The sequence below is a fragment of the Talpa europaea genome (assembly GCF_964194135.1).
Source record: "Talpa europaea genome assembly, chromosome: 10".
NCBI lineage: Eukaryota > Metazoa > Chordata > Mammalia > Eulipotyphla > Talpidae > Talpa > Talpa europaea.
The window spans coordinates 21267895-21289975 of NC_140077.1; the positions used below are offsets into that span (position 1 = coordinate 21267895).

General features: G+C 40.5%; 2 protein-coding genes across 5 annotated transcripts in view; one reads left to right on the forward strand and one right to left on the reverse strand.

Moving 5' to 3' along the window:
- Positions 1 to 181: 181 nt before the first annotated feature.
- On the forward strand, positions 182 to 11221 carry COX15 (cytochrome c oxidase assembly homolog COX15; the record flags this gene model as incomplete). Of its 4 annotated transcripts, none has more annotated exons than XM_084244656.1 (9): positions 182 to 271; positions 1410 to 1600; positions 3141 to 3263; positions 3542 to 3728; positions 6685 to 6852; positions 8228 to 8309; positions 8750 to 8904; positions 9714 to 9827; positions 11090 to 11221. In XM_084244656.1, 9 exons carry the CDS (start codon positions 182 to 184, stop codon positions 11219 to 11221), a joined length of 1242 nt encoding a protein of 413 aa, XP_084100782.1. The 4 variants fall into 4 exon arrangements, with proteins under 4 accessions (XP_084100782.1, XP_084100781.1, XP_084100783.1 ...); XM_084244655.1 differs by having other exon boundaries at positions 1416 to 1600; positions 8750 to 8912; positions 9698 to 9827; XM_084244657.1 differs by having other exon boundaries at positions 1416 to 1600.
- Positions 11222 to 19121: 7900 nt separating this feature from the next.
- Positions 19122 to 22081, reverse strand: part of ENTPD7 (ectonucleoside triphosphate diphosphohydrolase 7) — a gene marked incomplete at its 5' end in the record, with an annotated part of 36030 nt that continues 33070 nt past the window's right edge. The window contains 2 exons of the mRNA XM_084245419.1: positions 19122 to 19447; positions 20802 to 20963. Coding sequence (XP_084101545.1) covers positions 19231 to 19447; positions 20802 to 20963 — 379 coding nt within the window. The 3' untranslated portion in view covers positions 19122 to 19230. The remainder of the gene's footprint in view (positions 19448 to 20801; positions 20964 to 22081) is intronic.

The following is a 22081-nucleotide window of genomic DNA, read 5'->3' on the forward strand; positions in this document are numbered from 1 at the left end:
CGACGCCCAAACCCCAGCAGCCCCCGCGAAAGTAAGAGGTGCCCGCGCAGGCGTAGTCACTGCTCTCTGGCCGCCTGAAGATGGGCGCAGGCTGCGTAACCCGGAAGTGCTTCTCCTCTGGTGGCGGAGGGGAGACGCCGCGGGCGGTGAGGTGTGGTGGCGGCTGTGCACGGTCCTCAGAATGCAGCGATTGCTCTTTCCACCTTTGAAGGCTTTGGTGGGGAACCCGTGTGTCCGGCTCCTTGTTCCTAGGGCGGCCCCCAGAGCACAGGTACCGCACGCAGCGGACTGAGTCGCGGAAAGGGCACGGGAGAAAGGGCCAGAAGGAGGATACAAATCACGTTTCCGTAGCTCCTTGGAGTAGAAAATACGTTTCCTCGTGCCCAGAGCCCCCGAATTCGGATCCGGACCAACCACTTACACTGTATGGTGTTAGTTAAATTAGGAAATCTTTCTGTACGAGAATTTCCTCACCTGTAAAGGGGGATGAGGACAACACATCATAAGGTTTTTGTGAGGATTAAATAATTCCGTATACAGCAGCCGCTTAGCACATAGTAAAAGCTCGGTAATGTTTACCCATATACTTGGTTTTTACTGAAAATCCCCAGCTAGCTTAGGGACTGTAACTCCATTCTATAGAAAAGGAAATTAAGGTTTCCTTAAGACGGGATTTGGGACTCTTAAATGATAGTCAGAAAAAAGATCAACCAGTTACTGAATGATTCTTACGTGTTGAAACTGGGAAGTGAAAGATCCAGAAGTCTCTTGCACTGGAAGAAGTCACAGTTCATTCAGTAGTCAAATCTTTGTTAAGATCTTGTTAACGTATGTGTTAGAAACAAAGGTAGCTGGAGAGAAAGCCAGATTGACCGAACACTGCTGTCCCCACACCTAGAGTTTAGTGGGCATTAGAAACGAATGACCCGGAAGGCGCATTACAGTGCGTTAAGGGCTGTAACAGGGGAGGTACAGGTGCCGTGCAAGTGACCTGTTGTGGAGCTGCTGGAGTCTGTGAACATTTCCAGGAGAAGGTGATGCTAAGTTCAGATCTATAGTAGGTCAATCAGGGACAAGTAGTGTCCCTGTCAGAGAGAAATCATGTTGAAAGACCCATAGGAGAAAGAAAATAAGCCACATCTAAGTGTAGAATTAAGTCCAGGGGGAAGTATGCAGTCCAGAAGGTTCATGTAGTTTGGGGATGCATTGGAGTGAGACTGGAGTCAAGAAAACCAATTTGGGAGGTGATCAGGGTAATGCAGCTAAGAGATGACTTTACCTACCAGGGCAGAAGCAGTGAAGTTGTGGCCTTAAAGATTGTTCCTCTCCAGATGGAGTGGGGTTGAGTGAATCATGGTGTCAGGCATCTCCCCTTTCTCCAGTGTTAATTTGTCTGTCTTGATTCTTAGCATGGTTGCAGCTGTGGGATCAGGCGCCCCTTGAGGCCAGGGCAATACAGCACCATCTCTGAAGTAGCTTTGCAGTCTGGAAGGGGTACAGTGACCCTTCCCTCACAGGCTGCTGAAAGGGTGGTGGGCCGATGGCTTCTGATCTGCAGTGGAACAGTGGCTGGAGCAGTTATTCTTGGTGGAGTTACTAGGTGAGTAATCTCATAGTGAGTCAAGCTATTTGGGTTATCATCAGTGGAAATCCAGATGACTGAGGAGAGTAAGCCCTTAGGCATCATCTATTCCAGCTCTCTCATTTTAGATCTTTAGAAACTGAGGTCTCAAGAGGGATCATATCTGATGCCCTAGAACAGTTTAGGGTTTTATTACTGAGTACCCCTTTATAAAGACTGGCTTAGGTCTGAATTGTTAGCTTTACATTATTTGTGTATATTTTCTGCATACAGTCAGATCAAATTTGTCCCCCAAATTTTTGTAGTTTGTTTGAATTAAATACAGATAAGTTCCACGTGTCACAATTGGTTCATATGCCTCTTATGTCTCTTTAAATCTATAGAGATTTTATAGATTCAGAATCTAAACTTCCCACCCCTCTATAGTTTTTTGTTGTTGAAGAAACCCAACCTATTTATGGAGTTTCCCACACTCTGGATTTTGCTGATTACATACTTGTGGTGTTTAACATGTCCCATTGTTCCCTGTATTTCCTATAAACTTGTTGCTTGGGTAGATTCAGGTTGGGGGCAGGACAAAATACTTCATGGATGATCTGGTGTCACAAATACAAACAGCCATTGATGATGATTGTTTAGAGTCATTATTTCATTAATATTGCAAATTGTAATGTTTTTTTTTAACTCTAAAGAGAAACTTTTCCTTGTCAGCAATTTGGTTATCTATAGATGCAGTTTATATAGGCAGGATAAAATTTTCCTTCCCTTTATTTGCCAAAAAGTGTTTTAGTTTTAAAGTATCATTTATGACTTTGTGTAGACATATTTGATATATTTAAGTCCATTGCAGCGATGATGATTTGCTCAAATTGTGCTATTTTAGTTAGTGGGAGCCTCTTCCTATTGGCTCCAGGTCTTTTGCCAGGACCCTATTAACCTTTAATTCCTTGCTTTCTAATAAGATGTGGGCTTATCTTGTACATTTTTGTCTTACACCTAAAGTTAGGCTTTATTTTTAGTTTAATTCCTTTTGCTGAAAACTCTTTTGCTATTAATAAAGTATGTGTTCCTCAAATTTTTTCCACATTCCCTGTGGAATGTGGAATACATTCATTTCAAAATACCATGTTATATAGACTGTAATGAGGAAGTGCAGCAAATTTGAATTGTATTGCCTTTAAATTTACTCAAGAACCTAAATGTTTCATACCTGCAATCAGTGTCTTCCCTGTGTAAATAATATTGGTTAAGCATTTAGGACACATATCTTTGGTCCAAAGTTTGATTTTTATCTGTTAAGGAATGTTTATGAAAGAAGCAGGGAGAGTTTTATGAAAACATTAAGAGAACAAGGAGTAAAGAAATTTATATCTGAGGCAGCTGTTTCTGATAAAATTCTAAGGGGAAGAAGAGAACAAGATATCAGAAAAGGAAACAAGGAAATGATGTGTTTCCCTTTAGAGGGCTTAAGTTCAGATCCACTTTGTTGCTGAAAACGATTTATGAGTAATTTAGCATTGTATGTGAACGCACACACAAATTTCTTTCCTATCTTAAGGTTGACAGAGTCTGGCCTCTCAATGGTAGATTGGCATTTAATAAAGGAGATGAAGCCACCTACAAGCCAAGAGGAATGGGAAGCAGAATTCCAAAAATACCAGCAGTTTCCAGAATTTAAAATGTAAGTGTTACAGAAGGTCAGGTAAACATCCCACAGGCCCACTCAATCTTTTGATCATTTACACATTTTGAAATGGTTAGATGCTATTATTTCCTGATATTTGGCTCAGTTATGTTTGGTGAGCTCCCTACTTTAAACCTCCAATTCTGAAATTACCCTGAGTTGGTTGATGAAGAGGGTAGATCTGTCAAGACTTCAAGACTGGGAATGTTCCGGCATTCCCCTGGAAATAAAAATCAGATGAATGTTTCTTCTTTTTGACTTCCCTTTTCACCCAGCTTAAATCATGATATGACATTGGCAGAATTCAAGTTCATCTGGTACATGGAGTACTCACACCGTATGTGGGGACGCCTTGTAGGCCTTGCATACATCCTGCCTGCTGCCTACTTTTGGAGAAAGGGCTGGCTCAGCCGTGGCATGAAAGGACGTGTTCTTGCTCTCTGTGGTTTAGTCTGCTTCCAGGTGAGGTTTGCTCAGGCTGGGAAACTTGAGATGCTCCCTGGGGCTTTCTATTTGGCATTATTTTTAAGGAAGTAATCTTTGAGGAGGTGCAGTAATGGGTAAGAGCATAGATTTTAGTGTCACAGGTCTGGCTTCAAGGCCCATCTTGGCTACTTAGTAGGGCAAATTATCTAATCTCTGTATTTTCTGTTTTCTTTACCAATATTTGGACATAATAGTAGGTTGTATGAATATTAAATGAGATTATGCATATAACGTACTTAGCTTAGTGCCTGGAATCAGTAATCTCACAGTAATTATATTTTTTGTTATAGTTTCTTTTTTTTGATCTTTTTTTTTTAAAACTCAAGTTTTTGTTTTTTGAAGATTTATTTATTTATACAAGAACCAGGGTACAGGCCAGATGTGTCGGAGGGTGAGAGGATTCACCAGAGACAGAGTAGGGAACAGAACAGGCAGACTGACGAATACACTGCAGAGGGGGGCGTGGGCAAGACAGGAGAGGTCTGCCACGCCATGTGGGTTTCTCCCTGGCCAGCCGGCTTCAAACCCGTGCTCCAAAGGCTGCAGACAGCTTCACAGTGCAGCGCTCAACCGCCTGTGCCACCAAGGAGGCCCAGTTTCTTTCCCATTGTAGGAAGAATTAGAATTTCTTTCCCATTTTGCTGCTTCTCCTGCATTCTGGTCTCTTCGTGTTTTTCTAATTTGCTTTCTATATGGGGAAGTTGGATCCCTATGCTGGAATGGCTGTAAAGCAATTAGGAATGTTCCAAAAGAAAGATTTTGTGGGATGTTTTAGATGATTTTAGAATACAGATGTATATGAGAGATACTGAAGTGTAAATGGTGATCAAAATCACCTAATGAGGGGCCTCCCTGGAGGCACAGTGGGTTGAGCGCAGTGCTGTAAAGCTGTCCGCAGCCTCTGCAGCGCAGGTTCGATTCCCAGCCGCCCAAGGAAATCCCCGCATGGCGTGGCAGACCTCGCTTGTCTTGCCTGCTGCTCCCCTCAGCAGTGTCTTCAGTATGTCTGCCTGTTCTGCTCCCCACTCTGTCTCTGGTAAATTCTCTCACCCTCCCATGCCTCTGGCCTGTACCCCCATACTTGTAAATAAATAAATCTTAAAAAAATATAAAACCACCTAACAAATTCCTCTTAAGGAAAAGAGCTTTGAAAGACTCACACAGTTATGGGGTTAGGTAAGATTGAGAATCTCAAGAAAAGGAATGTGAGAGAAGACACTTAATGAGTATTTGGGCCAAAATGCAAACTTTAAGGGAGAGTATCAGATATTAAAACAACATCAAAATTTCATCAGGAGGAAGATAATTGGTTTATTTAACTTGGAAGTGGTAATATGGACTAATTCGGAATTATGGGGAGAGACGAGATGAAGAGATAATAGAAACAGATAAAGAATTAGAGATTAATGAAAGTCTAATAGAAACTAGGAGCTTAGGTGATACAGAAGTTTGAAGATGGCAGATAGGGTTATGGAAAAAGGGAAGTGCGAGCCAGAAATCATATCTTCCAATGTATTATGCAAGTGAACTCAAGATAATTAGAACATCTAGGTATGGTGAAAGGAGAAAGAAATGCCCAAAAAGATTTAGTGAAGAGTGTATCTTTAGAAAAGGTGGTAGAGGCCCTCCCCTGATGGCACAGCAGTTGAGCGCTGGGCTGCAAAGCTGCCCGCAGCCTCTGCAGTGCGGGTTCGATCCCCAGCTGCTGGCGAGGGTCCACATGGCGCACAGACCTCTCCTGCCACTCCCACTGCTCCCCTCAGCAGTGTATTTTGTCAGCCTGCCTGTTCTGTTCCCTGCTCTGGCTCTGGTGAATTCTCTCACCCTCCTGCGCTTCTGACTATACCCAGTGCTTGTATAAATAAATAATAAAAATAAATAAATAGAAAAGGTGATAGAATCCCACTTCTTTGACAAGATCCTAGACTTTGCAGGATATGGGGGCAAAGAGGCCATATCTTATCTGATATGACTAGAACTGACAGTTGTTTGGTTAAATGGAAAAGTCAGATAAAGTAGGGAATCAGAATAATATATACCTTAAACTTTTAAATTTAAACATGTACTTTCATTACCTTTTCTCTCTTTTTTTTTTTTAGTGAAGAGCTAAGTTCTCTGACTGTAGTTTAACTTCAAATCTTTGCATCCTCATAAGCTATCACTTTGTTTCATGTTTTCTTTTTTTTGTTTGTTTTTTAAAGATTTATTTATAAATTTATGCATACGAGAGCTGGGATACAGGCCAGAAGTGTGGAGGTGAGAGGATTCACCAGAGACAGAGTGGGGAACAGAACAGGCAGATGGACCGGAGTACACTGCTGAGGGGAGCAGCAGGCGAGACAGGAGAGGTCTGCTGTGCCATGTGGGTTGCTCTCTGGCTGTCTGGGGATCGAACTCATGCTGCAGAGGCTGCGGATTGCTTCATAGTGCGGTGCTTAACCCCTTGCGCCACCAGGGAGGCCCTGTTTCATGTTTTCCTAAAGAGAAGTGTGAGCTTAGACTTAGAATTTGCCCACAAAGCCTTAGAGAGCTTTTATGACTTCCCCTGCAAACTTTTATAATTGTCTATTTCCATCTGGTTTGACAGCAATTGCTTTTAAGTAGTTACCTTTGTCAAGCGCTTCTAAAGTATTCAATCTAATTTTTATAGAAACAGCTCTCTTTTTATTGTTTTATTGGTTTATATAATATTAAATTATTTCTAGCATTTGTAAGGTTTTGCCCACAGATAGGCTTTTGTGTGCTTTTTACATTTGGCTTTGGTGTAAGTTAATCTAAACAGTGGTTAAATTTGTGTGCATATGGGAATGTTAGACTCCTGGCATGTTGGGGGTATGAGAAAGGAGAGCTCAGGTAATTGATAATTTGCTTCCTCAGGATAAAGTAGAGCAGTTTCAACCTTGTTTTATTTGCCTCTTCTCTTTTTACCTAGGGTCTGTTAGGATGGTATATGGTGAAAAGTGGATTAGAAGAAAAACCAGACTCCCATGACATCCCTCGGGTCAGTCAGTACCGCCTCGCTGCTCACCTGGGATCAGCCCTTGTACTTTATTGCGCCAGCTTGTGGACCTCACTCTCATTACTGCTCCCTCAGCACAAGGTAAAAGTTAGTCTGTATTGTTACCACATCTGCACAGATGTTGACAGGGTCAGATAAATGGAAACTCTGGTTCTAACAGGAAGTTATATCAAAATGCACTCGTTCCTTTGGTATCAAGCTATCAATGGACCAGAAACTAGGTATAATCAAAGTTTAGAGAAACACTGAACTTTGGGGCTTTGAACTTTACTATGGCAAAGTAAAATGTACGGTTTTGTTTTGGGCTGGAGCAACTCATTCACAGAAAATGACTATGGGAGCTGAATATTTTGTCCACATTGCTGATTGGGAAAGGTGAAAAGTGAATTTTAGCAAAGTGGGAATGAGTTCCAACAAGAAGATGTGTTGCAACCACTTTACTGCTGATTCTCAGAGGAGGATGGTGACATGAGGAAGGCCAAAATGAAAGTTACTTCTAAACCTTTGGTGGTGTATGAGGGCCATACTGGGTTGTTTGTTCTTTAGATGAGGACCTGCCATTTATCAGGTCTTACAGTACAGTAGTGATCTTGCCTAAAATTATATTCTCTGTGCTAGTTTTTACATTTTTTTGATTTGGTTTAAATACAAGGTATGACTTGTTTTTAGAGGTTGTCAATACTAATAGAAGTTTTCAAGACACCAGGCCTCTCTAGGTCAATTTTTTTTTTTTCCAGTTTTTTTGTTTGTTTGTTTTTTTAAGAGTATTGTTGTAGAATAATCCAATCAATACTTGAAGTAAGTGGCCTGGATCCCAATTAGGACAGTAGGACAGAATGTGTTAACTTACTATCTGTTGATTCACTGATTAGTATCAGAATTTGGCTATAATAAAAACAAAGCCAAAACTGAACTTTCCCAATAATACTAAATGCAAGAATCTTGAATCTAGGCATTTTATGTATTTTTGATCCTGAGTATATTTGGTAAATATACTAAATATATTTAATATATTTAGATCCTGCATATATTTGCTAAATATACTAAAAGCACTAAGTATCACATACAACATGAAAACCCAGTTCTGTATCTTAATGCATATTATTTTGGCCATCGTAAAGCATTTTCCCCTTGAATAATACAAAGCACTCTGTTATTGAGCAAGTGCTTATTGAGTACCTATGTGCAGGTGCTAGTCTAGGATTACTGTAGAAAGCAAGACAGATGGCAGATCCTGCCTTTACTAAACCTACAGGATAGCAGGGCGGCCTGTAAATGTATAAACAAAACACGATCCTGTTGGTATAGAATATCTGCTGTGAGTTTTTAACCTCCTCTAGGTGTCAGAGAAAATCTGGCCTTAAACTGTCACTTGGGTTTCATGGTAGAGAGTTTGGTTGTCTCTCATAGGTCCTTACAATACAATTTATCAGAATGATTTTATTTTCTTCTTTAGTTGCCTGAAACCCGTCAACTTCTGTGGTTGAGACGATGTGCTCATGGAACGACAGGCCTAGTTTTCCTTACAGCTCTCTCAGGTAGGACTGCTGTCATCAGAGCCAGCCTGTTTTCCTTCCACTCTCAGGTGGATCTCTTGCCTAGTGCTTTGCCCTTTTCACCTGCATTTTCATATTTCCTTTCACACCAGCCTCTCATGTTAATGGGCATTTAACTTAATTTCTCTTTCCTCTAATTCTTTGTTTGCATATAGAAATGCAACAGATTTTTGTATATTGATTTTGTATCCTGTCATTTTACTATGTTTATTATTTCTAGTAGGGGTTTTTTTTTTTTTTTCTTTTTGGCAGTTCTTTTTCTAGTTCTCACGGTGATTGTGATATATATTCCATTTGAGAACTTCTGCTGTGGATCTTATTATTTTTTGACTTTTGTCTGACTCCGGGACAAAAAGCTTTTCTATGTCAAAACTAATTGTTGGTCTGTTCTTTCTCTCATTTCCCTTTATATTGGAATGCAGGGGCTTTTGTGGCAGGGCTAGATGCTGGACTTGTTTACAACTCCTTCCCCAAGATGGGAGAATCTTGGATCCCAGAAGATCTCTTCACCTTCTCCCCCATTCTGAGGAATGTTTTCGAGAATCCCACCATGGTGCAGTTTGACCATCGGGTTCTGGTAAGCCCGTCTGGTAGTTACCCATTAGTAAGCACAAGGAGCCTCTTACAGGCATTGGGGTATTAGTGAAGCACTGATGGCAACAGTGAGAGGGTAGAGTGGAGATTTTCTTTTTAGAAAAGATTTAGCACCAGTTCCCTGATCTGAAGCTTCCATCCTAATTACCCACACCCTCTCCAACCAAATTCCCTATCTCCACACAGTTTGAAATAAGTAAAATCTGGTTGGAATTGTCGACATGGGCAACTCTGAAAAGGAAAAGAAGTGAAATAGATATAGAAATATGACAGAAAAAACATCCTTCTTGACATTCTGAACAAATGAGAATGAAAATAAGAATTCATCATTTTTAGCACTAACTGGCAACACCACTACCTCCCTCTGCTCACAGGAAAATAATATCCCTCACATGCTGGGGTCAGCACTGTTTTAGAAATACAGTATTAGAGGAGAGATAAGATTAGGGGAAGGATGCAAAGAATAATTTCAAAATTAAGGGCAACGCCTGGGGAAATATCCAAATTATAAGGTGAATAAGGTCATTGAAGATAGAGAGTAGTGGGTAAGTGAGATGTGCTGAAAATTCAGAGACTTGGCAAACAGGGACATTTAATGGGCAAGCAGAAGAGAAGCCTGAAAGAGACTGGGTGGACTATTCAGAGGAGGACCTGCAGGGTGCTTCTCTGCACCTGGGCAGGAAAGTGCTTAGTGGTTACTCAGGGGTTCTGGAAGAGATATATGTAAAGTGAGTGGAAACAAGGAGGGTGAGACTTTCTCCCTGGCATTTGATGAGACTTTCCTCCCTGCAGGGAATCACTTCAGTTACTGCCATCACAGTGCTCTATTTCCTCTCCCGGAGGGTTCCCCTTCCTCGAAGGACCAAGATAGCAGCAGCAACTCTGCTAGCTTTGGCATATACACAGGTATAAACCATTTCTTTCTGATATGATGATGTTCCCAAAACAAAGTGAAAAAGGAAAGATGATAAAGTAGGAGAAAATATTTTCATGTAAGTACCGTGTGCTGAGTGCACCACTGGAGGTCCATGGAGAAAGTATTTTCAAAATTTATAATAGATAAAGAGTAATAATCAGAAAATGAAGGTTATCAATACTTAATTTTCACAAGAGGAATGATGAATGGCCATGAAATATGCAAAACTGGCCTCATTCGTAAGAGCTAATTAAAACAATGCTTGCCATTTTTTGTCTCTCAGATTGGAAAAAAGATAATCAAGTAGTGGCATGGGTATACAAAAATGGACATCGCCATGTTTCTTGATGAGAACATGGGTTGATACAGCTTTTTTTCGACCCAGAGGGCAGTTTGGCAGTATCTTTTAAAATGTTAGATGTAGGGCCCCCTGGTGGTGCAAGGGGTTGAGACGCAACCTATGAAGCTATCCGCAGCCTCTGCTGCATTAGTTCAATCCCCCAGCCAGTGAGGGAGCAACCCACATGGCGCAGCAGACTTCTCCTGTCTCGCCCGCTGCTCCTTTCAGCAGTGTACTTCAGTCAGTCTGCCTGTTCAGTTCGCCACTCTGTCTCTGGTGAATCCTCTTACCCTCCACACCTCTGGTCTGTGCCCCAGCTCTTGTATGCATAAAATAAATCTTTAAAAATAAATAACAAATAAAATGTTAGATGTATAGTCCCCTGGCCCAGCAAATTGATTTTTTAGTGCTTGCCCTACAGGTATTCTAATATGAAAGAGCAATGGACAAGAAAATTCATTGCAGAATTATTATGGTGGTGAGAAGTTGAAAACAAACTAAATTGTTAAATAGCTATGGAACATACATACTGTGGAATAAGGGCAGCAGTTTAAAATCTTAAGACATCAAGACACACATTAAGTAAAAAAAAAAGAGCGAGAGACAAAACATACAAAACTGTATGTTTCTCTGTAAATGTGTACACAAATTACAAGTGTATAGAAACTGATTAACAGTGGCCACCTTTGGGGAGGGGACTTAGCGTATGTAAAAGGAATGGGGAAATTTCATTTTGTTTGACTTTTCTTTGTCATTAAGTACATTAACTTGTGAATTTTTTTCATTTAAAAATTTTTTAATGCTCTGATGGGAGAATGCGGAGGCTTGTGTATCTGGTTATCCATGCACAGTCATTCGAGCTCTTACTTTGTGGTTTCTACTTTATTTACTGCTTTCTTTCCTTTGTAACAGGTGGGCTTGGGCATTAGCACTCTGCTGATGTATGTTCCAACGCCTTTGGCTGCCACTCACCAGTCGGGCTCCTTGGCGCTGCTCAGTGGTGCCCTTTGGCTCATGAGTGAACTCCGAAGAGTCCCAAAATAATTCTGAGAGGATCAACTTTCTAGAACTGAAACTGCTTTTGAGAGCTCATCAGAGAGCACAAGAGTTGGGACTTTTCTAAGAGGATGACCTTGTGGTTTCCACATTGGTCAAGTAAAAATTCTTTGCCTGATTTTGAGACAGTCATTACATAAGAATGTCATTTAGTATGGGTACTTTTCATGTTGAAAATCAGGTTTAATATAGAGAAACAAATGTCTGCCGTTTGCTGCTGCTTAATAGGCTGTCTCATATTTCTTCATATTGGCAAACTCTTTGTTCTACAGGCATGAGCTCTGTATCTTTGAGTCCTGATTCTGCCTAAGTAGAAATTATTTATCCTTTTAGGTTCTATCAGGTAAATACGCAAAGGAAAGAATTGGTACACACTAAGTAATCAGATAGTCTTCAGGAATAGTTCATGTTTTCTATTCTCATTTTCAGTAGTGATAGAGGGTAGATTTTGACAAGCTTAATATCTAAATGCAGCCAGATGGTTTATGAATGCTTAAAAAATGAGATAATTACCAGTAACTACTTGGATTCATCAAGCACTAATCTAGTTTCTCTTGGTAGTGCTATTACATCATTAAGATGAATAGAATAGTGTAAAATGGTTCCTGAAAGGGGTTCCTAATAGTTTTATAGATAAAAAAAATTTATGGTCTTGGGCCTCCCCTGGTGGTGCAGCGGTTGAGCGCTGGGCTGCGAAGCTGCCCGCGGCCTCTGCAGCGCTGGTTTGATCCCCAGCCATTGGGCGAGGGTCCCACATGGCGCGACAGACTTCTCCTGTCTCGCCCGCTACCTCCCCTCAGCAGTGTATTTCGTCAGTCTGCCTGTTCTGTTCCCTGCTCTGGCTCTGGTGAATTCTCTTACCCTCCCGTGCTTCTGACGGTACCCAGTGCTTGTATAAATTAATTAATTTTTAAAAAATTTATGGTCTTGATGATGGTACATGGACACTCACTCATATTTAAACAGATTGTTAGTGATTTCATGTGACTTTGGTCTCGATATTTCACAAGGCTTTCATTCAACTTTCTAAAAAAATTTTTGTAAGTAATTAACATGGAATGTTACAAGTGCATATCACAATGATTTCCTTATTGTATACATTGTGAAATGATCATCACAATAAATCTATTTACTCTTAGCAGCTTTCACATTTGCAACAACATATTACTGATTACAATCCTCCTGCTGTACATTACAGCTCCTTGACTTATTTTGTAAGTGAAAGTTTGTACTATCTTGATCCTCTTCGCCTATTCTGTTCACCCCTAGCCCACCTCCCCTCTGGTAACCACCAGTCTGCTTTTTTGTCTTTGTGGTTTTAGTTTTGTTTTGTTTGCTTGTTTTGTTTTTAGTTTACATAAAAGTGAAATCGCTCAGTATGTCTCTCTGACTTATTTCACCTAGTATTATACTTTCAAGATCTTTCTGTTGTTGCATATGGCAAGATTTCAGTCTTTTTCATGGTTCAGTAGTATTTCATTGTGTCTATACCACATCTTCTTTACCCATCATTTATCAATAGATATTTAGGTTGTTCTCACATCTTAAAACTACTGTGAAAAATGCTGCAATTAACATAGTAGTACGTGTATCTTTTTGAATTAGTGTTTTTGCTTTCCATCCAAAGGTGGAATTTCTGGATCATATAATAATAGTTCTATTAATTTGATTCCAATGTGCAGACAAGTTTGAGGATCACTAGCTTAGGCCCTATTAATCTAGTTAACTTTGAAAATTTTAACCAGCTTACTCCCATTTCCTCCAAATATCTACCCCACTCTTATCTCATTAGATCTGCTATATTGATCCTATGAGTATGTTGATAGGTTATCCACCTCTTCTAGGTAGAATTCTTTAAAATAATAACAGTACAAAACACAAAAAAGCAAAAACAGACAATTATAAACCAGAGACATACTGCAGGGAATGAGGAGGGAGAGGGGTGGGAAGGAGGAGGGAGGAACACAGGGGATAGTGGTGATGGTGCACGGGTGCCTTGGGGAAGGAAATTCTATGGGGACTCAATCTGAGGGGGTGGGGGGAAAGCAAATATTGTCTAAAAAATGTAAAAAATGATGTTAAAATTAAAAAAAAAGTCAAAAAAATTCTTTAATCTGTCATAGGGTCAGGTTCTCACACCATCCTATCCTGATCTCCAAACTAAGGTCCTTAGTAACTAAAACAGCAGAGGGCAGTATAATTCAACCAGCTGCACCTCACACTAAGGCTTTGACAGTTTCCACCAACAGAGTGGCAATGAATGAATAGAATAAGTTCAAGTTTCAAGTGTTTTACTTCATTTTTCTTTTATTGTAGATGATGAATAAAGATAACAGATCTGGTTGCATTAGCAATATAACTGAATTATCCCTATCAGCTCCTGGTGAATAGAAAGATTTATCCAAATTATTTTGTTTGTATTATTTCTAGCACCAGACATACCAAATATTGCATGAATGAAAATGATTAGATTGATGTCCCAGGTAATTCCTCAAAAATAAGTCATCACATACCTATAAAATTAAGTGAATTTACCTCAATATTCTCAAAGGTCTTTTCATAATTCTGTCAATTGTTTTTCAAACATCAAAGGAAATTAAAACACCTAGCTTTCTTAATCAGTCTAGAATTTTTTTGTCTTTGACATGGATATATGCAATCCATTGTGAGGATTGTCACAAGGGTAATCGTTACCTACTGCCTAAAGTGATGCTGGTTGCAAAGGCCACCACTGATGACCATGACTTGAAGGCAGCCAGTTTATCAGCAGCAGTCCTTCCAGTCTTGGGATGAATGGTAGGCTCTATATTGGCATATATCACGCACATACCCACGTCCCTGCATAAAGGAGAAAGCACCCCTTTCTAATATGCATTACACATTTTGCTCAACAGACTTAGTGGTGTTTATTAGTGACATTTTAAGAACTTCAGCAAAATTATTTAATGTGAAGCTCTACAAAAAATACAGAAGTGGTGCAGTACAGGAAGCCTTTGGTTTTATTAAAGTGAGAAGGGAGTATTTAGGTGTGGATCATAATAAAAAGATGTCTTTCAACACTGCAGAGTCCACTGCTTGTGGCAAAAATAATGGAGACGACATATGCTTCAGTTCTCATGTGGCATTAGAATTTCAGACAACATACTGACAAATACCAGAAATCAAAGTATTAGTTTAGATCCTTGCTTACAGAGAAAAGGCTTTTAGGAAGCTAACAGCAGTCAGAGCCTTCACCACCAGCAGATTTAAAGGGCTAGACTCTCGAAGGTGCTCTGTCCGAGAGGCTGCCTAGGGAAGTATCAGAGCCAGCTTACACTGAAGAGGAGTGGTGGTGAAGGAGGGGGACGCCACCAGGGGGTGTACGGGTTGCTGCACTAAAGGAGAGCGGCACAGGAGCATGCGGTGCAGGGTCACCTAAAGTCACACAAGCATGGCTATAAACATCCTGTGATTCAGACTTTTTTTTTCCAACTTTGATTTTTATAAAAATGGCAAGCAGTGGCCGAATACATTTTAAAAGTAGAAAACCCTTATAGTGTGAGTAAAGACTCAAACTTCCAAATAAATGGGTCTCCTATTGCTCAGACTTTCAGAGACACAAAATAGTCATTAGATGCCTTGTTTCTCCTCAGTACTGACAGGCTGAGAAATAATTATGACAAATGGGAAATGCCTGTTTAATGATACAGGGAATTTTTTTTACAAAAAAATTTTTTTGTAACACCAACAATCTTCACAAGTCTGTGAAAAGCATATGACCCTGGAGGCAGGGCTGAATGTAATAGGACTCTCAGACTAGTATCACCGAAGAGACTAACTTGGGAGAATTTGCAACATCCCTTGCTTAATTCTTAATCCCAACTGAAGTCATATCACATACCATAGCAAAAAGGGAAATTAGACACTGGCTGTGCATTAGTTTGAAAAGAAGGTTAAGGATAGCAAAAAGAAATTGCACTCTTTCTGTAAATAGGTCTGGGAATCGACCAAGAATTACAACCAATTTCCTTAATGAGGTAGATCTACTAGGCATTTATATCTTAAATAACTTAGATTGTAACCATCACATGAACAACTTGTATGCTGTGGTGAAGAAAATTGTACAAAATTAAGCAAATTGTTTAAGAGACATCTAAAATCATTAAATATTAAATACAGGAGAATAGATAATGGTGAAAATGGGGCTATTTCTAACAACATATTGCATATTTTATTCCCATATGTGAGTAAAACAATCACAGCAGCAGTTATAAAGACTGAGCATGGTAAGTTGCAGCCAGCTTTATGAAAAACAATCTTATAAGCAGATTCTGTCAATGAACATTTCACTGTATCTGTCAAAGTGTGTGTGTGTGTGTGTGTGTGTTTTATAGAGAACAAAGAAATCTGCATCCAGGAGGCTACTCACTGTGACTTTGCACACATTACTTCCAGTCTGGGCCTCAATTTCATCAGCCATAAAATCAAGAGTTTGAATCAGAAGACCTTGAGAACCCCAGCTTCTGAAATTAATGTATAATGGTTCCTATTGGAAATTTCATTCCATCAACCTTATGTCAGGGGCCATGGATAAAGTAGGTGACCACTGCCCTGTTGGCAGCCTGGTCTTCTAAACCAAAGGTCAATACTTCTTGCTTTAGAACTGGCTTCAGGTCATCTTGTCTAGTCACCTTACTTACAGATGAGGAATGAATCAGAGAGGACAAGTGACTTGCCCCGGGGAACAGAGCCAGTGAATGACAAGCCAGGTCTACGTAAGTCCAAATCTGCTGTGAAGTTCACTGTTCTTACCCTAGATCATACCACCCACTTGTTTTTCACTCCCAACAAACAGCAAAACACAAAACTAAGAACAGGAGTGTGGGGAAAGGACAGTGAGAAGTATGTTATTTTATTTCAAAAATATATGTATATAATAAGTCTTAATGCCTTAAAAAACTAGCAAGTGCCAGGCAGACTTTCTGCCCACCATATTTCAATCACCATGCCTAAGGCCTCAGAAGTTAAAGGAAAGTCTTAGGCTGAGGAAGGGAGAGTCTGAACACTTTGGATGACATTTGGAAAATAAACAAGGTTGGTGGAAAGTGATTAAAATTTCCCTGACCAAGGAAAATCAATTCAAGGAGCTAATATAATTTGGCTTAGCATGAACTACAATTTAGTGGATATAATGCCATATAATTGGGTATTATATCTTCAATTTGTTAGAGAAGAATTTAGAGAAAAGTGATGGGTTGTGGACTAATCGAATATATTTCTATAAAGCCACTGATTCGGATTTTGATATTTGTGACCTAGCTCAGTAATAACAAAAGCATTAAGCAGTTCAGGCTTGTTGCTATTACAGAGAAGCCTGGTGGGGAAGATTCAAAGGAACCAGTGGAATGTAAGTTTTAGGAAACTGATTATTTTGACATGGGAACTACTCAAAATGCAAGAATGCAAGTAGAGATCTTAATTCTTAACAAGCTGAGGGTTAAAAGAGGGTTAAATGGAATGTCTTATAAACAAGAATATTTCATTAGGAAAAAGTAATATATGTAAGTAAATGGCTCTCAGCAGGGATTTAACGACTTGTTTCTAGCTAGTGAAATTTCATTTAAAATTTATTATTCAGGAGTAGTGGGAGAATCAAGAGCAATAATCAAGTTTTTCCAAGGAGCAGGATAAAATTTTTTCCAACTTTTATACCACAGATTTCTGAGAAGTCTTACTCATGATAACAAAAACAAGCCTAGATCCTGTAATATGAAAATAATAAAAAGCATATAACACAAAATAAAAACACTAATTAAATTAAAAGGAATACATTTATATTGAAAAAAATGATAAACATAGGTATCCTGAGTTTCTCAACTATAAAAAGAACACAATCTGAAAGGCTGTCATAATGATTATCATGATTACATAATACAATAACATTTTTAACAGTGTCTGACACACAACAAACATTTAACAAATGATATAGCTATTATTGTATAACCAAGATGAAGAATAACTTTGCTAGTAAGCTTTCAAATTGGACTAATTATCACCCCCAGCCCCAAGTCACTTCATTTGGAGCACAATGAACACGATCACTATTGACCAATTAGGTAACTTTTGACTAGATTATTGACTAAATCAAACACAACCAAAAGTAGTATTTGGAAGCCAAGGTGAGGGTATAAGGAACAGTTACCTGAGTAGGTAGTGCCTAGCAAAAACATTGTGACATGATTTTTAAGCAGCGTTCACAAGAAAAGGGCTTGTTCACGTGACCAAAGACCAGTCAAAGAAAATCAACGCAATTAAGAAGTCAAAAATGAAAGGGAATTGCTGTGATATAAGTCCTAATGGAAAGTTAAAAAAAAAAAAAAATTTCCAAAAGAACTATAAAACTGCAAGATTGCTTTTTACCTAATTTGAAAACAATTCAAGATTTTTCACCTTTTCATCTACCAACCACGAATCAGTATACTTTTTATCTCAGTTTACTTCTAAAAGGATCTTGATTTCTTTTTTTCTTTTTTATGACGCATGTATTTTCCTTTCTGCTCCTAGTAGGGAGTGTTTTTTATTTCACTTTTTTTCCTTGTAAACTAAGGGACCTTTCTCCATAGTCATCTAATCTTAGAATTCAAAGTCAACAGAAAGAAAAAGATTGCTATTAGGGGCATATTCTTGAGCAGACCATTCTAGACTCCAGGGGGAAAAGCGGGAGTTTTATGAAAAGGAAATCTCCATCAACATGAAGGCTAAAAGGTAGAGGAGCAAAGCCTCTGAAGTATAGTGGACGAAAGTGTAATTACTCTGGTTTTCCTCTCATTTCTAATGGAAATGCTCTCTGTGACTAAGCTATTCCTTACCAAAAGTTCTGAAAGTTGCCAGTTGCCTTATTAACAGATTTATCTATTTATTCCAATGTTTAGAACTTGCTTTTCAGACACCCTAAAAGTCTAAGAAAAAAAAATCCATGTCTCAGAAAAACTATAATTAAGAGCTTGGATTTTATTGCCTTGCCCACTCTCCTAGTACTGTTCTTCCCTTCTTTAAAAACAACCTAAATACATCCCTCCCCAAACTACATATGGATTGTAGCAGTAAAATAAAGGAGCTCTTTGAGTCTTCCTGTACAAGGACTCATAAAAATAGCCCTAGAGGACAGAGACCTAAAACCAGACAAGTCCAGGTCTCTAATCCCCATTACAGTCTCTCCATCTTACAAGCACAGTTAAGGCTCAAAAAGAAAAAATTAATGCCCGAACAGCCTTTGAGGCACATAAAAACGGAAAATTTTTCTATCCTGGTCATACGAGACATCAGATAAGATACTGTCCAAATCTGCAATGGACCATTCACTTGGCAGGGGTACTAACCTTTTAAAATCACATACTATCATCACCAACACTATGGCAGGGATCTTGAACCACACTCAAAATGGCTTCGTTGTCAAGGAAGTAAAGAGTTGTGTTATTTTGGTTGCCTGGAAATTCATATCTGTTTCACTGAACTTCAAAGATCTTGGATCCCTATTAAAGGCTGTGGATCTCCACATAAATGATCTCTCTGTTACAGAGAAAGCAGGGGCTGCTGCACTTGCTAGAATGTCTTCAGCTTTGTATCAAATGTCCTAAGTTTGGTTTCAACCAGGCTTCCAGTGTGCCCAATGCCAAACTTGATGCTTTAGCAAGGGGGGGAAAGTCTACATCCCAGGGATACATCAGACCTCTCAGATAAAGGATTTCTCCAATTCCAAAGCATTCTTCAATTGGACTAAGGTTGGTCCCCTTTGTTAGCACCAGTCTCTCATTATTTAGTTCTCCACAGATTAAATTATAGCTTCTCTCAGAGAAGAGAACTTGGAAATTGGAAGGAATTAAAGTAGATACTAAAGTAGAAATTCCAAAGTCAAATATCCACAAGATCAGGCAAAGCAGCATCTGAGCCAAGAAAGTGATGGAATTCAATGAGCAGCAACTCTGGGGCACTCAAGTTTTCTTAATCCTTGTCTGTCCTCATGGCCCCACCTGTACCACCTCTTCGATCCACAGTAAGTCCAATGGAGCTGAGGCTCGAGCATGCCGGCGGTGAATTCGGCGCAGCCGCAGAAGGTACAAGAAGATGGCCAGTAGCACCACCAGGATGCAGACGAAGAAGAGATAGTGGTTGTAGACAAAAGAGAGACGGAGCCAGCCACCATGTGCCTGTCGGACACCCTCCTGCCGTAGATCCCTAGAGAGGAGTGTGAAGGTGGAAAGTGATATTAATTTCAGAGATAAACAGCTATGCTGATTTAAAAGGTATCCCGTTTCTTCTGTCTATGCAAAACTGCTATAACCCCAACTCCCCAGAGCAAGCAAAGCAGAACATCCCCAAGCCCAGGGCCGCTATGTAAATCCTCCTAGACCTTCCTTTCTGCAGAGAGAACCTCACAGTCCTAGATCCTCCAGAAATGGGACAAAATCAGAAACAAACAAAAAAAAATGAAGAGGAGGAAGACTAGGTGGCTCATGAGTAATATAAGTCCTAACAGTCGCCCACACCACTCAGATGTGGTTAGGGCAGACCCACCAGTTCCCCATTTCTCTCATTTCTACCACCTGCCTACTTCTAATGGTATTGAGTTTAGAGAAATTGGCACCAAAGATTAAGACTACCTCATGGGGGCCTCCCCGGTGGCGCAGCGGTTGAGCGCTGGGTTGCGAAGCTGCCCGCGGCCTCGGCGGCGCCGGTTCGATCCCCGGCTGCTCCCCGGCCACCGGAGGAGGGTCCCACATGGTGCGCAGACCTCTCCTGCCGCCCGCTGCTCCCCTCAGCAGTGTACTTCGGTCCTTCTGCCTGTTCTGCTCCCCGCTCTGGCTCTGGTGAATTCTCTCACCCTCCCGCGCTTCTGACTGTACCCAGTGCATGTATAAACAAAACAAGCAAGCAAATAAATAAATAAATAAATAAAAACATGCCTCTATAAAAAAAAAAAAAAAAAAAAAAAAAAAAAAAAGACTACCTCATGGATTATCTGAAATAATCCAGAGAAGAGAGAACCAAAAATTATCCCAAATACCTCACAATGCTTAAAAGTAAAACAGCAGGCTACCGTAGCTCAATGGAAATATCCCCCTAAAAGCATCTCATGGTCTGTCCTAATTGTGACCCACTCAAAAGTCTTCCAAGTCACTTGACACGACCTCTAAAGTACTCTGCCCATGAGGAAAGATCACTCTGTACAGAGAGACTGTACAGACTGTACTCCAGTTCTCTAGTCAGAAATGTTTTCCAGGAGAGCTTTAGAAACATTTCGGTTTATCAGTCAGTATGGTTAGTAAGAGTTCACTCCTAAAGACTGATTTGTTGTGGGTGAAGAAAAAAACTGAATTTCTGCAGTTTGCAAAGCTGAGAAACAGATTCCAGGCCCATAATTCTCAACCTTCTTTCAGGTCTCAACACACCTGATCAGTAGTAACAGTTCACATGGTGGTAATAAGGGGAGTTAGTTCGTTTAGAGGGGAGGGGTCACTTGGAAATCCCTTCTGTGCCACCAAGTAACATCTTCTGAGCTCAGGATGCCAGCTTACTTAGTATATTTTACCTGAGTGGCAAGAATCGTGTTTTATACAGAATGGCTCCCAGTGTCCACTGGACCTCGCGGTCATACACCAGCTGGGCCGTCTGCAGGTTTGGGTAGTCATAGGGAAAGTGGAATCCTTCATGAAGGACTTGGTACATCCAAGCCGATTTAAAACACTGATATCTGTGTGACCAAAAAGTGGTTAACATTATCTTAAAAGAAGAAAAACTTTCTTTCTTGGAGTAATGCTTTCCTTGTGTTTCCGATACGTATCCTCAGTGGGTGTCAAAAAAAACCCCTCTCTCCCCCCATTTCACCTTACTCACCTCTAGGTGGAGCCAAACTTGAGCCTACGTTATCTTAACATTTACCAAGAGAGTGACAAACAGGTTTAAGCAATGATACTGTGGCAAGTTTTTTTCCTTTCCTTTTCCTGTTTCTCCCCCCAAGCGCGCCCCCTCTTTTGTTAAAGAGTCCTTATCTTCAAAGACCATGCTGAAATATCTACAAATGTGATTACACGATGTCTGGGATTTGCTTCAAAATAACTCCATTGTGGAGTCCAACAAGCTGCCCAAGGTGCCAGCAGAGGAAAGGTGCCGGCTTGCCTCCTCCATCTAGCCACAGCCAGACTGCAGCAGAGCAAGGTCGACCAGCCTCAAAGACAAACAGACTACTGTGTGTGTCAGGAGCGACAGCCCCATGGAAAGGGACAGGAAAACCTGTAATTGAACGTTTTGCTTCAATGCCCCGAGGAGCCAGGTCACATCACCTGTGTCTCCTCACAAGGAGGCTCTATCTGCAGCCTGAAGCTGTGATACTCAAAACACCTGCCTCACCCCCCCCCACCCAGGGCCCAACCCAGATAACAACTGAAGCTCTCACTTAACAGAGCTTAAGCACCTGGAACTTAGTAACAGGTCCAAGCACCCCAGGGGAAGGCTCAGTAGGGAAAAACCAATTCCCAGCTTGTGACCCCGGCTCAGCTCTAATCCTCACCCAGTGCTGCATCTAGTGCTCAACCGCAGACTAGAGGGTAAGGCCGGCAGGAGCACACACGCCACATGCAGGCCAATGGCTTGTCTGGGGAGGGGTCACTGAGGATCCCCAGTACACAACACCGGTGTCCGCTGCACAGTCAGAAGCTTGAACCCTTGGCGCTCATTGGAGTTGTCCTGAAGCCCCACTTCCTTCCTATCTCTTACCCCTGGCCAGCACCAGTGCTCCTGGCAATTCTCCTTGCTAACCACGGGGTTCCTTTGGCTTTGCTAAAATAGTCTCACTATTTGGACCCATACTCC